Here is a 20,880-nt window from a genome sequence, read left to right as displayed (position 1 = left end):
CATGTCATGAATGAATAATTAGCCGAGGCAAGGCAACCCTGGCAGGGGCTGGGGAAACTAGGAAGCCAACTGCAACCATCCACACACGGCAACACGTAAAATGTTTCCACACACTGCGCTGCTTTAATTAATTTAAGTCGAGTCGAGTTCAGTTGAGTTGAGTCGGTTCTTCGTTGGCCGCAAATCTCCGCGAACTAATTTCGTTTTGATTTGTATTACTGTTTCGTAAATATATTTTATTATGCGATACTCATGCATATTCATAAGAGCCGCTAATGCCCCAAACGGAGTAGACTCCGCCGGATGCACTCCTCCACCCACCCGTTTTATTAGCCGGAAATGCAAACGTTTGTTTTGCTTTTTGCCCGACTTATCTTTTATTTATGTGCATTAAGTGTGTTTCCATGGCACGGCAGTGGATTGCCGATCTGAAGGGTTGGGATGCGATGGGAACTGGGCTGGGCGCTAGAGCTGGGAGAACGGTTAACAGGTTAATAAACAGCCGAGCCGGCATCCAAAACCAGTTAAAGACGCATATTTTTGCTTTACTTGTATTTAATATAGACGACTTCCTTTGCCAACTAATTTATGCAACTTGTGTTTGCTTGTGTACGGCAATCATCTTGGCGTTTGAAATGCCCGGGTGTGCGGAAGGAAATGGGAACCCTAATGGATAGAATTTATTTAGTGCGTACAGAAAAATATATATGAATATCCAAACAGTGTGTAGCTCTCAAGGTCTGTAGCCCCAATATAAAGAGCTTAACGAAGGTTTTCAAGATAAAAGTATTTTGTAATACCAATTACAAGTAATAACCATTTATAAGATACAAATCTATAGGAAAGTACATGATGTTGTTAGTTTTCTGAACAAGAAGCTCGTTTTGAAGATGTGTTAATTTCTATATTTCTAGCTTATCAAAATATAACGTACTTTTTCTTTAACTATTTACAATCGAAACCTCTAACACGCCAAATCTGATGGCTACTTGACCTCCATCGGATCCCCAGCAACTCGTAACTTGCGCTATTAATGCACTGCTATCTCCCCAAATGAAATGTTAACAAATTTCGCATGTATCGCAGTTAGTGGCTGATTTCACACGTTCAAACAGCTGCAAAAACAACTTCTGTACCGACGGCAAAACTGTCTCAATCGTTTACATAAATTCGCCGAGCTGTCTATCAATAAATCTAAGCCCGGATAAATTTATAGCATTTCGCTGCTGTTGCTATCCGTGTCTAACGTTTCCTCCGTCTTTCTCTGGCTCGGATACGAAATACGGATTCGTAGTCAAGACTACCTCAATACGAGTTTCGTTTGCCTAAATGAGTTTTTCGCTCCTAGCTTGGGGCCTTGGGGGGCCTGTGGCGGGGGAAACGAGAATAACAAGCGTGTAGGAATAACAAAAAAAGCGCAGAATCGTTTAGCATATTTTAGCATATTCAGATACCGCCGAAAGAGATGGACGAGCCCGAGCGCCTCGCCCGCTCTCTGTCGCACTCAATTATTACGAAACGCAGCCAGTAGTTGTTGGATAGTTGTTGTAGTTCATTAGCACCTGTCAGTGACAGGCCTGTGCCCCCCTCTCCATCGATGGAATAAAAAACCTCGGTTCAATTGCCACAAAGCGCTGCCCCAATGAAAGTTTATGGCCCGTTGTGGTTGTTGTTACTGATGATTCCCTATTATATTGCTTTTTTGCGCTTGCGGGTTCTCTGGTTTTGAAAGTGAATTTATAATTAACTCGGTTAATTTTTAGCGTTCGACGCTCTTTGAAATTAATTAATGTGGGAAGTTTTCGAAATGAGTAGAGTGCGCATTAAATTTCAAATTTAAATGGCAAACGAATCGGTTCTGACACTGGCGTTGTGAGTCACACTGATCGGGATTCAGTTGACTGGTCGTGGCCAAGATGCGGCCAAAAAGCATTTAACATTGCCCTATGATTTCAATGCATCCCAAACAAATCTAGTTTCAAAGTAGTGCTTACTATTCCATTCTACTTCGTTATTTTGTAACATATTCTACCAGCCTATATTTATTGTGATACATTAAATATACATAATGATAAAGAGTTATTACTTGTGTGATAATATTCCTTAAGGAAAGGATTCGGGGAATCCACTTTGGAACCTTTCAGCTCGCTAAGCTCAAAAGGTGAACAACATTCAGAGAGACACAACAGAATCCTAAAAGAATTCGTACCGCTCATTGGCATCATTGGCAGAATAAAATGAAAAAGTGAATCGCATTACCAAGTTTTATTGTGCTGATTTTGTATTTGGCTAATTCGTCGTCAAGTATCTTGTGTGCCCGCTTCTGCCCGCTCCCTTGCTTTCATCCGTGCTGTATTTTTATTTATATTTAATTTGATGTGTCACTTAAAATTGTCGACAAGCGGGGGGCAATGTCAACATGAGCGAGTGAGAAATTAAGATTTATTGTGGGTGGAACAGCCAGAGGCGCAGGGGAGATTGTACATATGGCTTCATATACATGTATGTACATACGTGGTGGGTGGTGGAGGTTGGATGTCGGTTTCAGCTGTTCGCGTGTATCCGCGAATTTGTATCTGTGCATCGGAAACAGTGAGCGAATGCGAAGGTTGTCCGAATAAAAGCAAAATAAAATACGTTCGACAAGCATTCCCTCACCCGTCAATTTGTTCGTCACCTCCGCCGATGCTACTGCATTTGGGCAATGCACTTGAAGTTAATACACACAAAAAACAACACTAAGCCGCCTAGGAATTGTTGTTTGTGCTAAGAAATGGAAAATCTAAACTTTTAGACTATTTTCGATACTTTAAGAACTTTAAACCTTTTGCCTCGTGGCAATTTCCATTCGAATTCGAATTCAATTTAATTTAATTTTCACCCCGGGTCACTTACAAATTATATATCATTTGGGGCCAGCTGCTAATGACCCAAGCAGCTTCAACTGTTGTTAAATTTATACATTTTCGTTTTCGGCTGCCGTGATTATTACAAATTTCTGGTGTGCGCCGTGCCCGCAAGAGAATCACATCATTCGGAATGTTCAAGTAAGTTACAATTAATTATGAATGTTAATGATCTTCAAACAGAGTAAAACCAACAACGGTGGGGGAAGGGGGTTAGATGGACCCATGGATAAGCCAAAGCCGAACCAGGAAGCCTGCCCGAAAAACATAAAACATGCTCGCAGAAAACCAAGCCAAGTCCAAGCTGCCACAGCTGTTTCTGATGTTAATTTCATGCGTCCAACAGGTTTGCCGGGTACTAGCCACCATGCTTTGCGTTCTCTGTGCCATATTTCACGTTAGTTTCAGTAATTTTTTCATTTCGCCACGCTAACTACCACACAGCGTGCACTTAAGTGTCGTCGCTCCGCCTGTGAATGCGAGTGCATGCACTAGTACGGGTATCTGCCAGTACGCGTATCTGTGGTATCTGTATCTTTCAGCCACCACCACGACCCCTGTATCTGCCCCTGCCCCTGCCCCACCTCCTGGCCCTGCCCCCTGTACCTGTCGCCGGTTCATGCTCAATCCCATTCCCAATTCCAGCCTGCCTAACGTTTTGCTGCTTTTAATAGGTTTTTGTGCGCCCCGGGCCAACACACACGCAGAGCCGAGATACCGGGTATCTTGTAGATACTTTATCGGCCACGGTTTCGCCTTTAAGTCGGAACCGCCTTGACTGGCTTATGTTTAATTACAGTACCCCAACCGCTTGTGAATTAGTTTCGAGAGCCGAAGAGCTGTAAACTTGTACTTGCCATAAATAAGAAAGAAGACGCACACCAACAACAAAGCCTTAAAGATTCCAAGAATGTTCTTCGCTGCCCTATTCTAGAAAAGGATAATGACCTAGTGTGTAGTTGAAACGCTCACAGTTCTCTATGTTCCTCAAAGGAAATAAGCAGTTGAGGTAATGTTTTTTTGTAGTATACAAATTGTATTTTGGCTGAGCTTTAAATGGTAGCCAATATTATATTTAATATAAGTATTAGATGATCTCATTTAAAACAATACAATTCTTCATTAGTGATTTTTCTTTAAAGGATGCCTTGGATCAGCTACACTTTCAGATCTTTTAACGATCCGATCATTTCTATAGCTACATAATATAGTTTTCTTTGGCAAAAGTAACCTAAAGCAATGAACTGTAACGCAGTTTCCCAATGTATCTGAAACCACAGATGCAGCAGCTGGCGGTGTCTTTCAAGCCCGGTCTCAATAAAATGCGTATGCAAAGAGTGCGAGAGAGCCAGTCGGCCGGGCGAATATGAATGCATTTGAGTCATTTGGCCAGCGACAACCATCATTTACACCCGGTCTAAGAGCCGTGCTCGATACCTGTTCCCGATCTTCCGCAGAATGCGGACGACGAGGACAAAGAGGCTGCAGCCGCGAACAAAGGAAAGGAAATCGAGTTCCCAAGAGCGGCTGACTCATCGGCTGGGTGCGAAGAATGCTGCCAGGGTGATGGACGCAGTCAGGGTTTATGGGTTGGGCCCGGGTTGACATGGGGAAAGGTGCATTGGATACATTTAGCAGAACCAGAGAGCTTGCGAATTCCCGAAAAATGTATTAAGAGTGAGAATGAATTCTTAAGTGTCCTGCCAGGATAGAGTATATCGGCTGGCCGTTAATTTCTGCTGCTCGGCCAAAAGCGGCGAACATGGGGACAACAGGCTGATAGCCGTAGATAAAGCGTTCCGAGCCACTTGGGGATCTCTGCGAGATGGGTACAATAAATTGGATTTCTGTGAATTTGTAATGTGCGCTCAAAAGTTCCAAAGAAGCAGCCATAAAAACCAAAGGAACAACAAATATGGTGTCTTGTCTGCTGAGCAAGTATTCGGCATACACTTATTCATAGGAAACTCAGGGTCTGAGATATGGTGACCAGACAAGCTGGAAAACGTAGAGCGGAGTGTTGCGGACAAAACTGTCAAAGGGGCGAGCACTGGCAGAAACCAGGGACTCCATTGGATCGGCTGCGCTCAGAAATCGCCTTCTAAATGGACCACTTTTCCCAGTGTACCGTTCCATGTAGTCTGTCCATCAGTCAGATGTATATACTCACACAGCTACACACACTCTTACGCGCACAAGTGCTAACTTAATTATTTAGCATGCAAGCAGGAACGGCAACAACAGCAACAACAAGGCCCAAGAACAACTTCAAACTCGGCAACAAAGAAAGCCCGCTAGAGCCGCTCCCCCAGCCAGCTCCGCCCCTCCCGACCAACAAGTGCCGACAAAAGCCAAATCTCAGCTGAGGCGGCAGCAACGTCGCGAAGTTGGAGTTTCGTTTTGGGCTTTGGCTTAGGTTTTGGTTTCGGATTGGGATTCGGCTGCCCTCCCTTTTCTCCGTTTTGTTGTTAAGTAGATTTATGCACGTCTAGTCTGAAATTATTTGAAACAAGTTTAAAGGCATATGGGTAGTCTTCAAGGAGAGACCCCTGCGATTCTGCGGCGACTCAGGTAGGGAAGGGCGTTGCAGACGGCGGACCTAAACCTAAAACCACACAGCCAGCGAGTCGGGGACGACGGCCAGTACATTAAATCGCCATGAAGTATACAAAATACAACGGCAAACACATGTCGACGTCGGCGACGTGCCAAAGATACAGGTAGGCGGATACAGATACGAATGTATCTGGTTGAACTGCAGAGGGCCATCCCTGGCCCTGATGCTGCTGCTTCCCCGTGACATTGGCAGAGTTCAAGAACTGCCCCGAATGGGGGACGAGAGGAGTACACTCTCCACGTCGATTCCACGAATTTCACACTTTTTTGGCTGCTTGATTATGATGATTACGAGGGCCGCGATGACGATGATGAAGGATTAAGATGCGCTGTCGCGGGCACGGCGAGATGCGAAGATACATTTGGCAACATGCGATACCCGACAGAGATACGACGGCATTTACTACTGCATCTGCATCTGTGTGGCACAGATTCATTTTAGTGTCGATGTGGGCTTGTGGGCCAGGCACCTTAAAAGCAACACTTAAAGGCGCTTAAGCAGCCATTCGAAATCGCAGGATGCAGGAGCATATGCACACAGATGATGTATAGAGTACTTTTGGCGCCATCTGTGGGCAAACTCAGTCATTTGTTCGCGAAAAAAACTCATCAGAGAACCATCCAGGGACATGGTGGGATTTTTAATCAAGGCCTTCACTGATATCTGCCCCGTAGAGTCCAAAGACCGAAAACAACCCTTTCGTTAGACACCCTCTCGAATTTGCCTTTATGCGGAGTCACCGCCGCTGCTCATCAATTGCATTTGGTCAACGCCCTCGAGGACTCTACCACAACTCTTCATTTTGGTTTTCTGAGGGGCTTCCTTCAGCATATCGCGTGACCCGTCAGCCCAGTGGGCGAAGTGATAAAAGGAGCAGAAAGGGAAAAGTCCAGGGCAACGCCTCCGATCGCTCAATGGTCGCCAAAGTATCCGCAATTACCTATACAGCTCCATTTTAAGCGACTCGCAATAACTCCAAGCAAAACATATCCAAACGGAAGTCTTCGTTCTGCCCTTTTTGGCTCATTTTGGACTCTCATTAGGCCAAACTTGACTTTTTCACAGCTCATAATGCTAGCTGGCGAAGGGAAACAGAAAAAATTCATTTATTATGTTAACAGCGGCCATACAAAAGTTTTGTAATGTTTAAGCCCCGGCAATTAAGTGACAGAAGTTATCATCTCCCTGGGATCTTCACATGTGTCAAAGCGGGGGTCTGTCGAGGGTTAAGGGCCGGTTCTAGTTAGCCCTTGTCGTAGCCGGATCCCTTTTGCTCCTCCTCTCCGGTTGCGTGTTTAATAACATTATGATTAAAATCATTTTGTGTCACAGACAATTGTCGCACGCACTCACACTTGTTTGGTTGGCGAGGAAACAGGCTGGCCATATGTGAGGGAATCAAGGACACTCCCTCAAAAGCCCAGTAAGAACATCCTTCATTCTGTTTCGATCTAGTCCCCACTAATGAGTGCTTCTCTGGGATAAAAGGGGGCTTAAAAAAAGGATGTGCGGATGACATGGCATGCATCGTAATTGAAGGGCTTGTTAATGATTAATTACCGTGTTTTAAGTTAGTCTTATCTTAATTTTGTACTTGCCAAAACTGAAAATTACCTAAAGGAATGGGCTAATCGAATTTAATGAATAACCATTGTCGACTTCAAAACTAATGTACATTATATTACTGATACTAGTGGTAAGCCCTTTTAAAGTTTGTTTTAACGATAGTAGTTTTAGGCAGTTTGCATACTCACAAGACTACTCATCATATACTTAAGACCAGAATCATTACGCTTCATTGCCAGTTTCTCCGGAGAAAGGGCTGTCTAGATCGACTCCGGCGGGTGATTCTGATACCACATATGTTAAAAGTTTTCGACGATAATGACTTACTAAATGAGTGAAGTGGTATGAATATAATACAGAACAAGTTAGATACAGTATCCACTTCGCTTGAAATGGTTTGTAGGGAAATCGTATACGCCAGATAAGTAAACAATAGATTTTGTAGAATTGTGGGTTACTGGGTCATTAATGCGTCATGTACTGCCCTCGTATCGCCGGTTCGTCACATTTTTTACCACTCAGTGAAGGAAATTTGTGATACTTTTATTTTTATATTTCACTTTGCTTTACTCATAGTGTTTCGAGGTATACGCAAAGTGATAAGAACTTTGACGCCGCTCCCCACTTATCCTCACTTATGCAACTATCTGATAAGTTCCCGCATGTAGCTGGTGACAGAGTTTTCCCTCGATCCGCTGTGAACCATCCTGGATGTTTGGTTTGTTTTATGTCTTGGCAAACATTTGATAAAGCAAAAAAGGGGAAAAACGAAAATCCCAAGGCAAACATCGGTCGAGTAAAAGTTAAGCAAATACACAAATATTTGTTAATTATTTCTGTCACCGACTTTTCTCACTGACTTCGAACTGTCGTTGAACTTTCCGGCATTTGTGTGTCAATTTTAATGAGCGTAGTTAACATTTTAGACATTTTAGAGTCTCAAGACTCGCCCAAAAGGGCAAAAGAGCCCTGGTCAACCGGCGAAATTTGGTATATTTTCTTGGACTTTAATGGTTTGATTTACTATAGACATTTACGACTGCCGCCCAACGAAAAAGAAAAATACAGACTCCGCCCACATATGGCTGTGTGTGCGAAACAGAAACGAACGAACGAAAAATTCCCTCACGCACTTTTCCACTAAATCGTTTGAGCGTTGTTTAATTAAATAAAAATAAATGTTCGGGACTTGCGGAACGCTCAGTTCCAAGTGGAAGGGAAGTTCGAGGAATTCCAGGACGACTTTAAGCCGGGCCATCTCATCTTGGTCAACAAGCAGACATTTCGCATTTCTTTTTTGTCCATAAAGGTATTTTGCAATAAGCACGAAGGCAGAAGGGAAAGAAAATATGAAGGAAATAAAAAAGCATTTGTTCTTATTTTATTCATAAACTTTTTTTACACCCCATCGGGAACTTTGAAAACTTTTTCAGAGAACCGGTATTTTGCTTCCCCTGCCAACCACACTATCCTCATATACAGATAGTATATATACTGGCGACTGCAGCAGACAGACGCAGATGAAGAGACAGCAGCGGCGGAGAAGCCTGGACTAAAGTCAGACGGAACCAAGCCAAGCCGAAAATGTATCTTACGGATACACAAACATGCCGCACGTCTTTGTCTACGTAAATGGCCCATGAAAATGAGACAGGCATATACATATACATGTAGACAGCACCAGCGCCCAAAACAGCAAGGAACTCGCAGGAACAACAGCGCAAGGACAAGGACAGCTCAGCACGATAGTCGCCGTCTTCGGCGCTTCGCTTCGATGGCGACATCTTCATAAAATGAAAATAAAACGAAAAAAAGTGCCAAAAATCGCGTGTTGATAACAGGGCGCGAAATGGAGGGAATGGCCCCCAATGTGGCGACTTCGAAACAAGGTATTAAGGAAAGATTCTTGTACAAGAAAGCAGCAAATGCAGAAAGGACTAGGCGCTTTTAACTGTCATAAGTTTTGAATACTTGGCTGGACACTAATTGCAACAAAGTTAACAGGATTGTATGCGGTATGAAGCATTGTTTAATTGCACAAGCGTTTGTGCTTCATCGGTAAAAAGGTAAAAATGGACTACAAAAGTGCCAGCAGTTATGTCCACGGCGATCGCCATTAAAGAAGACGGTATCTTTCATTTTGGAGTGCAGTAATTTCAACGCTTCGCTTGCACTGATGCAACCTTTATTGTTTTTGCTGCTTGCTGTGGCGGAAAAGGCAAATTGAATTTCTAATGAACAACATCGAAATCAGAAATTAGTGCTTTTCAGCGCACTGAACTAACATAACAGTTTTGCATGAAAAACAAGAAAATAACCAATTTTATCTTATATGATTACTTTTCCTGACTGCAGAATAAACCATACATGTATACTAGCAGTATTTTATATTATTTAACTAAGATTCTCCCACAAGCTCGTATATCTTGTAAAACGTAACTGGGTTTTTAATCAAAAAGGTGAGCAATTAATGTAACCACCGCTGGGTTTCAGGACTGTTTAAATAAAATAAGCGCTAAACTACCTTGCGTCACTCCCTATCAGATTAATTTACTTTTAATGACCATGTGGTTTGGCTTTTTCTCGCACTGCCACTGGGCGTGGTACGCCATGCAATTTGATATAATTTTATTTTAAAATAACGTATTTTTGCGTTCAATTTGATTTTATTTGAGCTAATTAGAATCACAAACTCTTTGCCCTTCCTAACCGCAAACTAATTTCACGCGTGAACGCAAATAAAAGCGTACACAGCCACACACAATTTATGTGACATTGCCTGTGGATATATATTAATTAATATATTTTGACACAACATTTCTTGTCTAATCAATGGACCAAACAATGGTCGAGCACCACAACGAGCATGCCATCGCCAATAAAGTCCACGAACGACCGTACAAATTTCAGCTTCGATTGTCAATTCAATTCACATTGATCAGATGTCAGGCTGACACTTTTTAAGCCGATTATGATGGTCTAATGGTTTGGTACCGCACACTTCCCTCCTCTTTCATGCCCCAAGTCGCTCCCAGAGTTTTCTTCATTGTCTGCTTGTTACCCAGTTATTGCTATTGCTATATTTCCGTTTCCGACTTCTAACGAACTTTGAACGACGTGTACTTCATTCACTTTTTCTGTACGCATTTTCCGCTCGTCAGCTCTTTTTATTTCCTTTAATTAGCTTTGTGACTAGTGCTTTCTTCAGCGTTTTGCAACTCTGAGCCATTTAGTTACACTTTTCCTTTTAAAAGCTTCTTATTGTGTGTTTATGTTTGAGTTTCGGTTGAGCTTCGAAGTGGAGCAGGTCACATCCCAAGGTCAATGTCAAGAGGGAAAAGCGAGAAGTGGAAGCTGGATGTAACAAGTAAGAACACAACTGCAATACGAAGAATTCAAAAGACTTTGGATTCGGTTTTCGGATTTCTGACTTTGGTACAATGGGTTACAAATGTGTTAGGAAGTATTGATAGAAAGTAATCTGAGTAAACAGCATTGAATTCAAATTAAATTTCCTAGTGATGCAATTTCTTTAATTGTAAATTCATCCTAAATATTCTGACGATGGCTACAGATACTTTTCACAGATAGTCCTTGGCACCACCAGTGCAGCGGCAGAATAATTGCCACATGCACCACAGAATTGAGTGCAGTTGTTGGGCTTATCACCGCATGACCACCATGGCACATCACTCATACGCCATGTTTGTCCAGCCGATGCTTAAAAAGTTAATGACTAATTTTCGCTTGGGCACAGCTCGAAAAAAGCCAGTGCCTGAAATGGCCGTCAGTTGGTTCTCTGGACGTCTGTCTGACCAGCGATGTCAGTGGGGATAGATGGGGCTGGGTCTGGAGTTACCTTTTCGATGTGATGCACTGGTTTGCTGCTGTTGTTTCAGCTGCAACCAGGGAGGCATGCCTTGTGTCTGCACGGAAGTACACACTACACTCACAAATAAAGTTGCAACCGACTGCGTAATTTCTGCATTTTGCTGGTTTCTGTGAGCGCTAGAATCGGATCTTACTAATTACAGTATAAATTTCAGAAGCTTATGCCAGATAATTAAAGAATTTAAATACACTCCTTCCCCAACTTGTATCCTAACATAAGTATTGTATGCGATAGATTTTAATAAAATCAAATGTTTTTCAGTTCATTTTTTCACAGAAGGGATTACAAAATATTTAAATTGTATTTTCAGTGGAGTCCTTCTGTAAGTGTATACCGAAGGGCCAATGGGCAAGGGCGAAGGGCAAAAGGGGGAGCAAACGACGCCTGTCCATCGCGCGCCGCCTGACGTTATAATTAATGAAAATTCGCCACGTTCCAGTATGTGATGGCTGATGGCTGGCCCAAAAGTGCGCTCAGAAAATAGATGCAAAATCGGACACGGCCTCAGCGGACGCCGCTGCATCCCGGCATTTGGCTAATATGATTTTGATTTTGGTGGCCGGCATTAGAATGCCATTAAGTTGTCGGTTTGTTGGTTTTCTTTCCAACGGGGCTTGCACACTATGATTCTGGCGCGTCGATTTGCACATGAGATGTGTAAGCGATGCATAAATTATGCATCTGTTGCACAAATGTGCTCTGGGGCAGACCCTGAATGGAATATTCGGGGCGGGATTGCGAGCCCGTGGAGTCTCGGCACTTTCAGCCGTCTGGATGGCACTTCCTGTCTCGACAGCCCTAATTAAAGAGTTGAATAATCTACTGGAGAGTGAGATTGATTAATTGGAATTAAGATTCGGTCCGACGAACTCAATTTGTGAAGCACTATAACTATTTAAAAATATTAATTTGATATGAAATTTGAAATTTGATATTAGTGACATGTCGATAGATACAAGAATTGTAAATTTAAAGTTTCTGGACTTAAGCAGAACAGTGTTGCAGGATTCGTGAGAGTTAAAAGATGAACTGGAGAGGGCTTTAAAAAAAAACTGAGTTTCGAAATTTAGATGTTCATGCGGACAAATTTATATTTGTACGGTCAGAGATGCATATCTACTTCAGTCAGATCTGATTTCTTCTATCCATAACTAGGCACATATACATTTTTTCAGATATAATTTAAATATTTTGTACGACCTTGGCTACGGAAAAACTCAGAATAGTATTAGTGTAATCGCACACTCAACTTACGGAAGGCGGGGGGCGGAAAGAAAAGTGTCCCTAAATCCCTACTATTTCACACTTTTTTCGCCATTTCACTCGCCTAATTTTTCCTAATAGCTGTTTTCACTCCCCCAAACCCGACTCCAGCCGAGAAATCCCTGCTTGAGACCGGTTCGGGTTTTGCCTTTTTGATTTATGGCCCCGAAAAGTCGCGCACGTACTGCAACTAGTCCGCCCGCCGTCACCACCCCCTCCACCCTCCAGCCTTCTAGCCATTGTTTGCAGAGACAAAGTAGCGTGCGAGCAGGGAAAACAACTGCAAACGGCGAAAAGAGTCTGCATTCTACAATTGCGAATTGCATTTTCCATGGAACGTAAATAGAAGCTATTTAGCAAAATGTGCACGAACAACAACTAGAACAACAAAAACAATGCCAACAACAAGGGAACAGCATCCCAGCTGAAGAGATACAACCCACAGAGGCGTGGCAGGGGAAAGGGGCGCGGGCACGGCGGCTTTGCTCCGTTTTGAGGTCAATGTACAAAGCATGCAACCAGGCAGCATTTATTACGACTTAATGCGCTCCCTTCGGGGGAATCGGGAACCTCGGAGGGGGAAGGCTCTAATTTCGTGTTTAAACTGCTTTTCACACAACCACTCACTCACACATGCGGGGGCACGGATGGTTGTTGCAAGCAAAAAGAATACGAATTTAGGAGTGCCACGAACTAGAGGGATTTTACTTGATTATGCACGAATGTATTAAGAACAATTCACCTCACTTATTTCTGGTCGTACATATTCTTATTGTGTAAATTGAACGCTTCTTTTTAGAAATTATACCGCTTATGGAAGTCAATGGAAGTTTGGCCCCTGATGTTGGGCATCACAACATCACAACACCGACATCAGCGGAATGCAGCACGCAAAAACCAAAAGGGAAGACGAGGACAGCAGCAGCGACAAGGACAGACTGTGACAGGGGCGGCGAAAAGGGGGTTCGTATATATGTTCATACATACAAGTAGAAGACTGGGAATCCCATCAGAGAACCGACACGCGAAAGACTGCTGCAGAACGTATACAAAATGTGTAAAGAAAACACAGTGTACACTTAAAACACTTAAAAAAAAACAAGGTATCTCTATAGACGATTGCCTCGAATAACATATACCTGTTAAGTGAGGCGATATATGCAAATAGCAGAGCGACCGAAACGTATTGCGATTTATATTCAAAAGGTTTTTCATTAAACCAACACTACAGCACTGTTAACGGAACTTAATTTTCTTCTCCTTAGTCTTCGAGTATTTTTCGGCTTTGTAGTTGCAATTCAGCCTAATCTCCTAGCGTCTATACAACGGAGCACTTCTGGCCGACATTTAAGGAAAGAATCGGTACACAAACTTAATATTTGAACTGAACATAATTTCAATTTAAAAATTTTAAGTTTTTGAAGTGTTACAGTTTTTAGGGCTAGGGCGCAAATGTGGGAGTGGCAATGTTTACTGGGAGCTCTTGTAGTTACCGACGATGGCTAGATTGGCTCTTTTACCTCTATATCTTTTACCCGTTGCAGAATCTAGAAATTTCCTTTAAATCAAAACGAAAGATAGCCTTAATTTTCGAAATTCAGAAATGGACTAGATGTGCATTTCCTTGCCGATGCAAAAGAACATTGAAAAGAACACTTCTTTGTCAGTCTATGAAAGTGACAATATTACGATGAATCAACCTTGCTTTCGGTATTTTTAAGCGCCTTATATTTTTCTAAGTTTTTATTCGGATATCGAAACAGCTGCTTCGTGAGCGCGTTCACCATCTTCAAAAGTTAGCTAGTTAAATCAAGAGTTCTACACTATGGCCCTAAAAACTTGTCAGGCTCAAACTGATAAAAGGCCAAAAAGGAGCTTGCAAATGGTTATGCCAAGACATGGCAAATAGCATCGGAAGCACGACCTCTCTGAGTGCACGACCCGCGGCAACCAACGGTGATACACACACTGGCAATTGCAACTTATTATATTACACTTTCGATGTCATCGCGCGATGTTGCCGCTGTCATTGCAACTGCAATTGCTGATGCTGTTGCTGTTGCAGTTGCTGTTGCAGTGCTGCCGTTTCGGAGTCACTTAAACGAGATAAATCAACGTGGGCGATTACACAATATCTCAGGGTGATTGTCGTCCCCTGCCACCCGCTGCCCGCCGTGCATGACTTGGCGAAAAGTGCAACAGCAACAGCCCACAATCAGCAAAGCAAAAGCAAAGCAAAAGCAAAAGCATGGGCAGAGACTCGCGCCATTGGAGCAGTGGGTCGCTCTCGGGGTCTCGTGGAAATATGTGGAAAAACGTGGAAAACCTGTAAGACCAAAGTCGACAAAATCAATAGCACACACACACTCGCTCAGTCCGGCGACACTGCAAAAAGCAAAGACGACGCTGCAGTTGCAGCAGCAACAATTGCGTTGCTGAAGCAGGCAGTTACTCTTGCAGTTGTGTTTCAGCTTTATGAGCGACAATTAAAGTTAAATGCCTCCGCTTCGGGGCTGCGGATGTTACTCGCTGGTTATACTCAAATGCATACGTGCACATGTATTTTTGGTTTTTGTTTTGCTCTTCGAAAATAAATACATTTTAATGACTACGCTCAGTGGAAGTGGGATTGTTTTTTGTGGTTTAGGAACACGTTGAAACGAGCCAGCGAACGAGAGAGCTTAGTTCACAAAAGCAGCCTCTTGGCAAGATTCAAATTTTAGGCGCACAGCTCTGGAAAGATTCGCAACGAAATCGAAATAAAAACCGAGCCAAACACAAAGCTACAACAAAATGCAATGCTTTTTGGCGACGACAAAAAGTACACACACACGAAAACCGAAAAGGGAAGAAAAACAGAAACAGAAACAAACAAAATAAATAAATCAAAAGGAGTTCAACGACCAAAAGTTTAAATGATTTCCGACTGCCAACGAAGAGAGGCAACGCCGAAATCACTCACCAGTCCGCGAGGGAACGCGATCTTGGGGGGGTGATACGAGGACGGTGATAAGGCCAAGCCAATTGACAAAACGCTCCCCACAAAACATTTGAAACATGCTGCTGCGAAACGAGATACAAATTCCAAATAAGCGTAGTAAAGATAGAAGATATGCATGAATTTAGAACCATTTTTGAAAACCGAAACATAACTTACACATAATCGACAATTGTGCAGCAGATCGGCAGAGAGCACCGCTCATATTCAAGATTCATTTCCCCAAAGGGGTGGTTTCGGACTCGTATCTGCATCTATATCTACATCGATGCAGCCAGGAAGCCGCCTTCGTTTGCTCAACCGCCCACGCGCCGCATTTGGAAAATCAGCAGCTCTGCTACTGCGGCGCATCAGCCGCCATTTGCGGCTGATAAATGAACGCATGTTGTGCGTATCTGCCAGATACAAATGCCTGCAGTCCGTTGCGGCCTTTGCTCTTCCTTTGTTTCCATTCCGCTGCTGCCTCCACTGTGCTGCGCATTTTTAATGAGCGGAAATTAGTTGGCATTGCGGCAAGAGGTTTTGTGGCTGCCCATTTGAGTAGATACAAATGTATCTGTAAGCCATAAATTCGCAATCTATGAGGCACGTGCCTCGTAGGCCCCTTACAAGACTCGCACTTTGCAGGTCTGTACAATTATTGGCACGATTACCTGTCAGATAAATTCAGCTCAATCGGCTATTAGCGTTTTCCAGATCTCGCTAAGCATTGCAGATTTGGTTCATGCGTTTATCATGATTGGGATGGGCTGCATTCTATTTGTGTCTCACGGATCAAACTTTTGGATCACTTTTTGGCAGTACAGCGCGTGTGTATATTTAGAGCATTTTCTTTGGCTCAGACTTGCCACAGCCAGCCGGTTCGCAGATACACTTTTGCATTTCCGTTTATAGCCAGGCAGTGCATCTATGAAATACATTTGGCAGCTTGCATTGTTAGGACGCCTAATGATGCCATTAAAAACAACGATGAAAAGGGAAAGGGGTAAGCTGCTATTGTTTATGCAAAAAGTTTATTTTTAATTATTGTTAATTTTTATTGTGTTCCTTAAAAATGTAAAGTTTTCAATAAATTTCAAAAATTAGATACGACCATCGCTTCTGCCTTTGCGTTTAAATAAACCTCAAAAAGAGTATCAATCAACCATTACAAAAACTAAAATTACCACTAGAATTGTCGAAGAGCAACGTAGCTCGCTGCAAAATGCCAAACTTCAGTAGTGTGCCCACGACATTCACTCACCTGTCTGATGACTCCGACGAGTCGTACCGATCGAGACACCGCTTCTTGGACCCCTTTGTGCCACGTTCTCCTCCAGTTGTTCTTGGGGCTGTTGTCACCGTTGTTGTTTTGCCGACTCCCACTCGAGATGTTGTTGCAGTCTTCCTGGCGCCCTGGTAGAGCTGAGATCGCAATGCGTTTATATCCAATTTGGCGGCTTGGGCTCCGAACCCGCCAACCACTCCGCCCACCCCCCGTTTGGTGCCCTGCACGATTCCAATAGTGCTGGGTGAGGTAAAGGGCCGAGCGGGCTTGGCCGGGGGCTTCAGTTCAATATTGGAGGACAGAGACGGGCTTTTGTTGGTGGGTGGTGTGGGTGGTGGGCTTGTGGGAGTAAGTATCGGGGGGGCGGTGGTTGTACTGGCTGGTGCTGTTTTAGGTGGTGTGGCTTCTGGGCTACTGTTGTTGCCGACGCCGGCGCCAATTGTCAAACTGTTTGTATTGACGCTGTTTTTCAGCTGATCAAACAATGACAAAGCCGCGCTGGAGGTTAAAGTTTTCCGTCCCGTTGCTCCTGCTGTTTTGGCAGAGAGTGGGGCCAGAGGGGCTGCTACTTCAGCTGCCGACTCCTTGGTCTTCGATGCCGTATCCTTTGGCTGAGTGGCTGACATTTTCCCTCTCTACGTTTGCTGCACTATTGCTACAACGACGCTTTTAATTGGTGTTAACTGCTGCCAGAACTCTGGATCTGCTTGGGCACACATTTGCTATTCCCAGCTGCTTATTGTTAGTCGACGGAAAGCCAATTTGAATTGCATTAATCTGAAAGTTGCTCGTCAGCAATTGTTAGCCGCACTGCCCTTAAATGGCATTACCATTTCGATTTTCCCCATCAGTTTGCACAAATTGGTATTTATATTTCGCCATGAACTTGCATTTTATGACTTTCGTGGGTCGGACTCTCGAGTTACGAGAAGTTAAAATATTTATACAAATTAAACAAAAATTCATTTAAATCAATTGCACTTTTATGACTTTTGGCATTGAGCTGCACTTCACTTCTGCACTTATGACACACATTTTTCAATTCGATTGATATTTCAGTCGAGAAATTACTTGATCATCATAAAATTAAGCGACGTCGCGGGTTCGGTTTTGATTTGCGATCCGTTACAAAGTGTTCCACTGTGCTCTATGGCTTTGTGAATGGCCAATAGTTATTTCGCTCTCGGTTGTTTCCGGTGCACACCCGAAATTCATTCTGCAAGATTGGCAAAAACGCGGTGCTCGCAAGCTCAAGAAGGCGGCAATGAAACCGAATTCAAAACCGAAACGGGTAAGTCAGGTTAACCTCCTAGTCGCTGTGACTGCGGGCCAGCTTTTGTTTATTGACAACAATGACGGGCGAACAAACACATCGCAATCTAATCAAATGCATTCCAATGTGCCTCTCGCTCAGCAAACTAGCGATTTACTTATCACGGGGCCAACTTGTCTGCCGCGCGCACCATCCATAATTAATGCAGTGGCCACTGCTCCTAATTGCCGCCAATTGCCGTGTAACCAAATTAAACAAAGTCTAAGAAGCGCTGCACTGCAAACTAGAATTCCGAAACGCCATCGATTGGCAAGCGAAAAACTGCGATCTCCCCACGAAAAAGCTGCGGGCTGCTCTTGCTCTGCCTGCCGACTGACTGACGAGTGGGGCCAAGTGGAGTGGGAGTGGGCCGAGCTTCGCGGCCCCACCCGAAGAGGGAGCCGACGAGCGCCGAGTCGGCGGGCCGAGTGCCAGTCGAATGGCTTAGCCAACTAGAACCGGGCACAAATCAAGATACGAAGCACGCGAGGCGAGAACGAAGGCAACGAACTGCCGTTCGTTTTTATTCGGCGCCCAACGAGGGGCTAACCGAAGAGTTTAAGGGGAAGAGGAGAAGATAGGGCCGCGTGCAGTGTGTTCACTTTTGATTTCTGTGCAGCGGCAGCAGGTTTTCGAGAGCATTGACAAGACAGAGGGTCGCGTGGGGAACTGGGGAGCTTGTTGCGCTACAATGTGAGTTCTTTCTGTGTGTGTGAGTGTGTGCATTTGAACTTCTGGGGAAGTTCAGAGATTCTGTATTTGAATTTCGGCATTTGGCGGCTGGCTAGATGGGCAGCAACTTCCGATGTGTCCGCGGTGGCAAGTTCGCTCACACACAAGCGACCCAAGCTGCAGCTACCTGTTGATATGTGTGGGAACTAATCAGAATACAAGAGGTTCCTGCGGTTCGATAAAACTCAAAACCGGTTCATCCAAGCGAGCATGGTTATATGGGAACTTGAGCTCGAATTTATTTAGCTAAATACAGATGTGTGGAGAATATGCACCCAATACCAATACCTTGGCTATATCTGTTTTGGCCCACACATTTAATAAGGCCAAAAAAGTCAAGAACAAAAACAAAAAACACGAGTATGGTATAAAAAAAAGAGAAAAGTAAACAAAGTTATGGCAAAAACAAAACAATAACAAAACAGCAAGGCAGCCAGACCAGCTCTCACAAACACAATCTAAAATCGCAACTGTTTTTAAAGACCGAGGAGGGAGCGAGGAATCAAACACAACACGTGCTTTTATTACGCTACAAGCAATTGTACGTACGGCTGTGTGATGCAACTGAGGGAGAATGCAAAAACAGGAGGGACAAAGAAGACATGTTTACGCGAGAATTTTGCGGGTGTGTGCGAGTGCAACAAAACTCGTTTGGTGGCCAGTTTTACTCTACCAAGAAAATGTTTGTTCCTATTGAACGTTTTACCCTGCACTTGTGATCACTTTAATTAAGTGAATGAATTCATTTCCGAGGAATGCATTTAATACAATCAAAATGTTTGAGCTCACAAAAGCTCTACAAAAAATAGCTCTCTCATGCTATTGTTAAATAAGTTTGTAAGCTTGCGTTTGCATTTCGCGATTCATTTTCCGAAAAGCTATTAATCTGCAGCAAACGAAGAGAGAGAGTGAAAATATGATCTAGACAGTAATAAAATTACAAGAAGAAACCACTCTAAAGCAAGGGTTAGGAGAGAAAAGTAACCATAACGCTGCATTTTGATTGCAGCTTAAACTTCGCTAAACATTTTTTTGTAGATAATAATAAATTAATTTAATTATAAAAATAAATTATAATCAAACATTTATTTCCTCAATAAAATATCTAAGCTGGCATAAATAAGTTTGACTTCTAAATTTTGTGTCTTTTAAATGCTCTCAGTCTAAAGCTCAGCTTGCCTTAGCATACAGCTTTTGTCAGCGATGTTACGTTATAAACAGTGATGCCTTTTCAGTATATTTCTAGATAATTCCAAAATTACATATGTGTGCATGTAAACTAGTAAGGAATAAAACCAGTTTGAAATTGATAGCGGACTGCATGATGTTCTTTGACTATCAACGGGACAATAGGTTGTTATTAAATATATTCCCTGATTTCGAATGCTAACAAAACAATATTATGCAACAAGTAATATTATTGTCTCTAAAACAAGAACGAAAATGTCTTATAATTGTCTTATACAGATAACTTTTGTTTCGAATCACATATCTTAAACTTCTGATAAATAGCTATATATTTTAAGTGAAGGAATCAGCAGGCATCTCCTTCGACAAGGGTCAGCAGAAGCTGACGCTTATCTTAAATCCTATTTGATATATGTGTTATGTAATTGTAGTAATAATACTGTAAATTTGAAAAAGCTAACTATAGTTAGCCGGCGACCCCAAATGGGCTGAATTAATAGATAAGAAGGACACAAAGGGGCTCCAAGACTTCCCCGTATGCCTTAATAAATAAATTAAATAAAAAAAAAAATTTTTTTAATGTTTAATTGTTTATCGTGTAAGGTAATTTGTATATTCGTACTGTGGTGCCCTGGAATTCGTTTTAACCAGATAATTGTGTGAAACCGCTATAAATATAAGTTCTTTTAAAATAAAACAAAAAGCATAAATATAGACACAAGCCTTTATGTTAAATTAGTTTTTGAAATGAACTCTATGCTAAGTATTTTCTTTTCTATTCCAATTAAATTTATAATGGTTGTTCCCCATGCAAGGCACCGCGTTTAAAATGTTCAGCTGCATCAATGGATTAAACAAGGAAAATAACAATTTGATTACATATTTTTTGGTTTTTAATTTATTGAATATGATCTTAAATTATTTTTCCAAATTTATGTACACCATGAAATGTGGAGAAAGCATTTAAAGCATAACAACCTAATTCTTAAAATACTTATTTTTTCTCATTACCTACTTCAGGGTGTATAGCTTTTTATTTTAAATCAAGGACTTTGAAGAAAAGTTTGATTTTTTAAAGGTTATTGTTAAAAAAGCCATTTTAGATTCATCTCGGAAAAAAATTAAAAAGGCTGCACACT

At 42.6% G+C, this 20,880-nt stretch overlaps 1 protein-coding gene across 1 annotated transcript in view; it reads right to left on the bottom strand.

Moving 5' to 3' along the window:
* LOC117138079 (zinc finger protein jing) overlaps positions 1-18,163 on the bottom strand; it is a 120,171-nt gene extending 102,008 nt beyond the window's left edge. Inside the window, exon 1 of the mRNA XM_033299903.1 lies at positions 16,486-18,163. Within this exon, the coding sequence (XP_033155794.1) occupies positions 16,486-17,135 (650 nt within the window). The 5' untranslated portion in view covers positions 17,136-18,163. The remainder of the gene's footprint in view (positions 1-16,485) is intronic.
* Positions 18,164-20,880: the final 2,717 nt, after the last annotated feature.

This window comes from Drosophila mauritiana, chromosome 2R (genome assembly GCF_004382145.1).
Source record: "Drosophila mauritiana strain mau12 chromosome 2R, ASM438214v1, whole genome shotgun sequence".
Classification (NCBI taxonomy): Eukaryota; Metazoa; Arthropoda; class Insecta; order Diptera; family Drosophilidae; genus Drosophila; species Drosophila mauritiana.
This window is presented reverse-complemented; position numbering and strand designations above follow the sequence as displayed.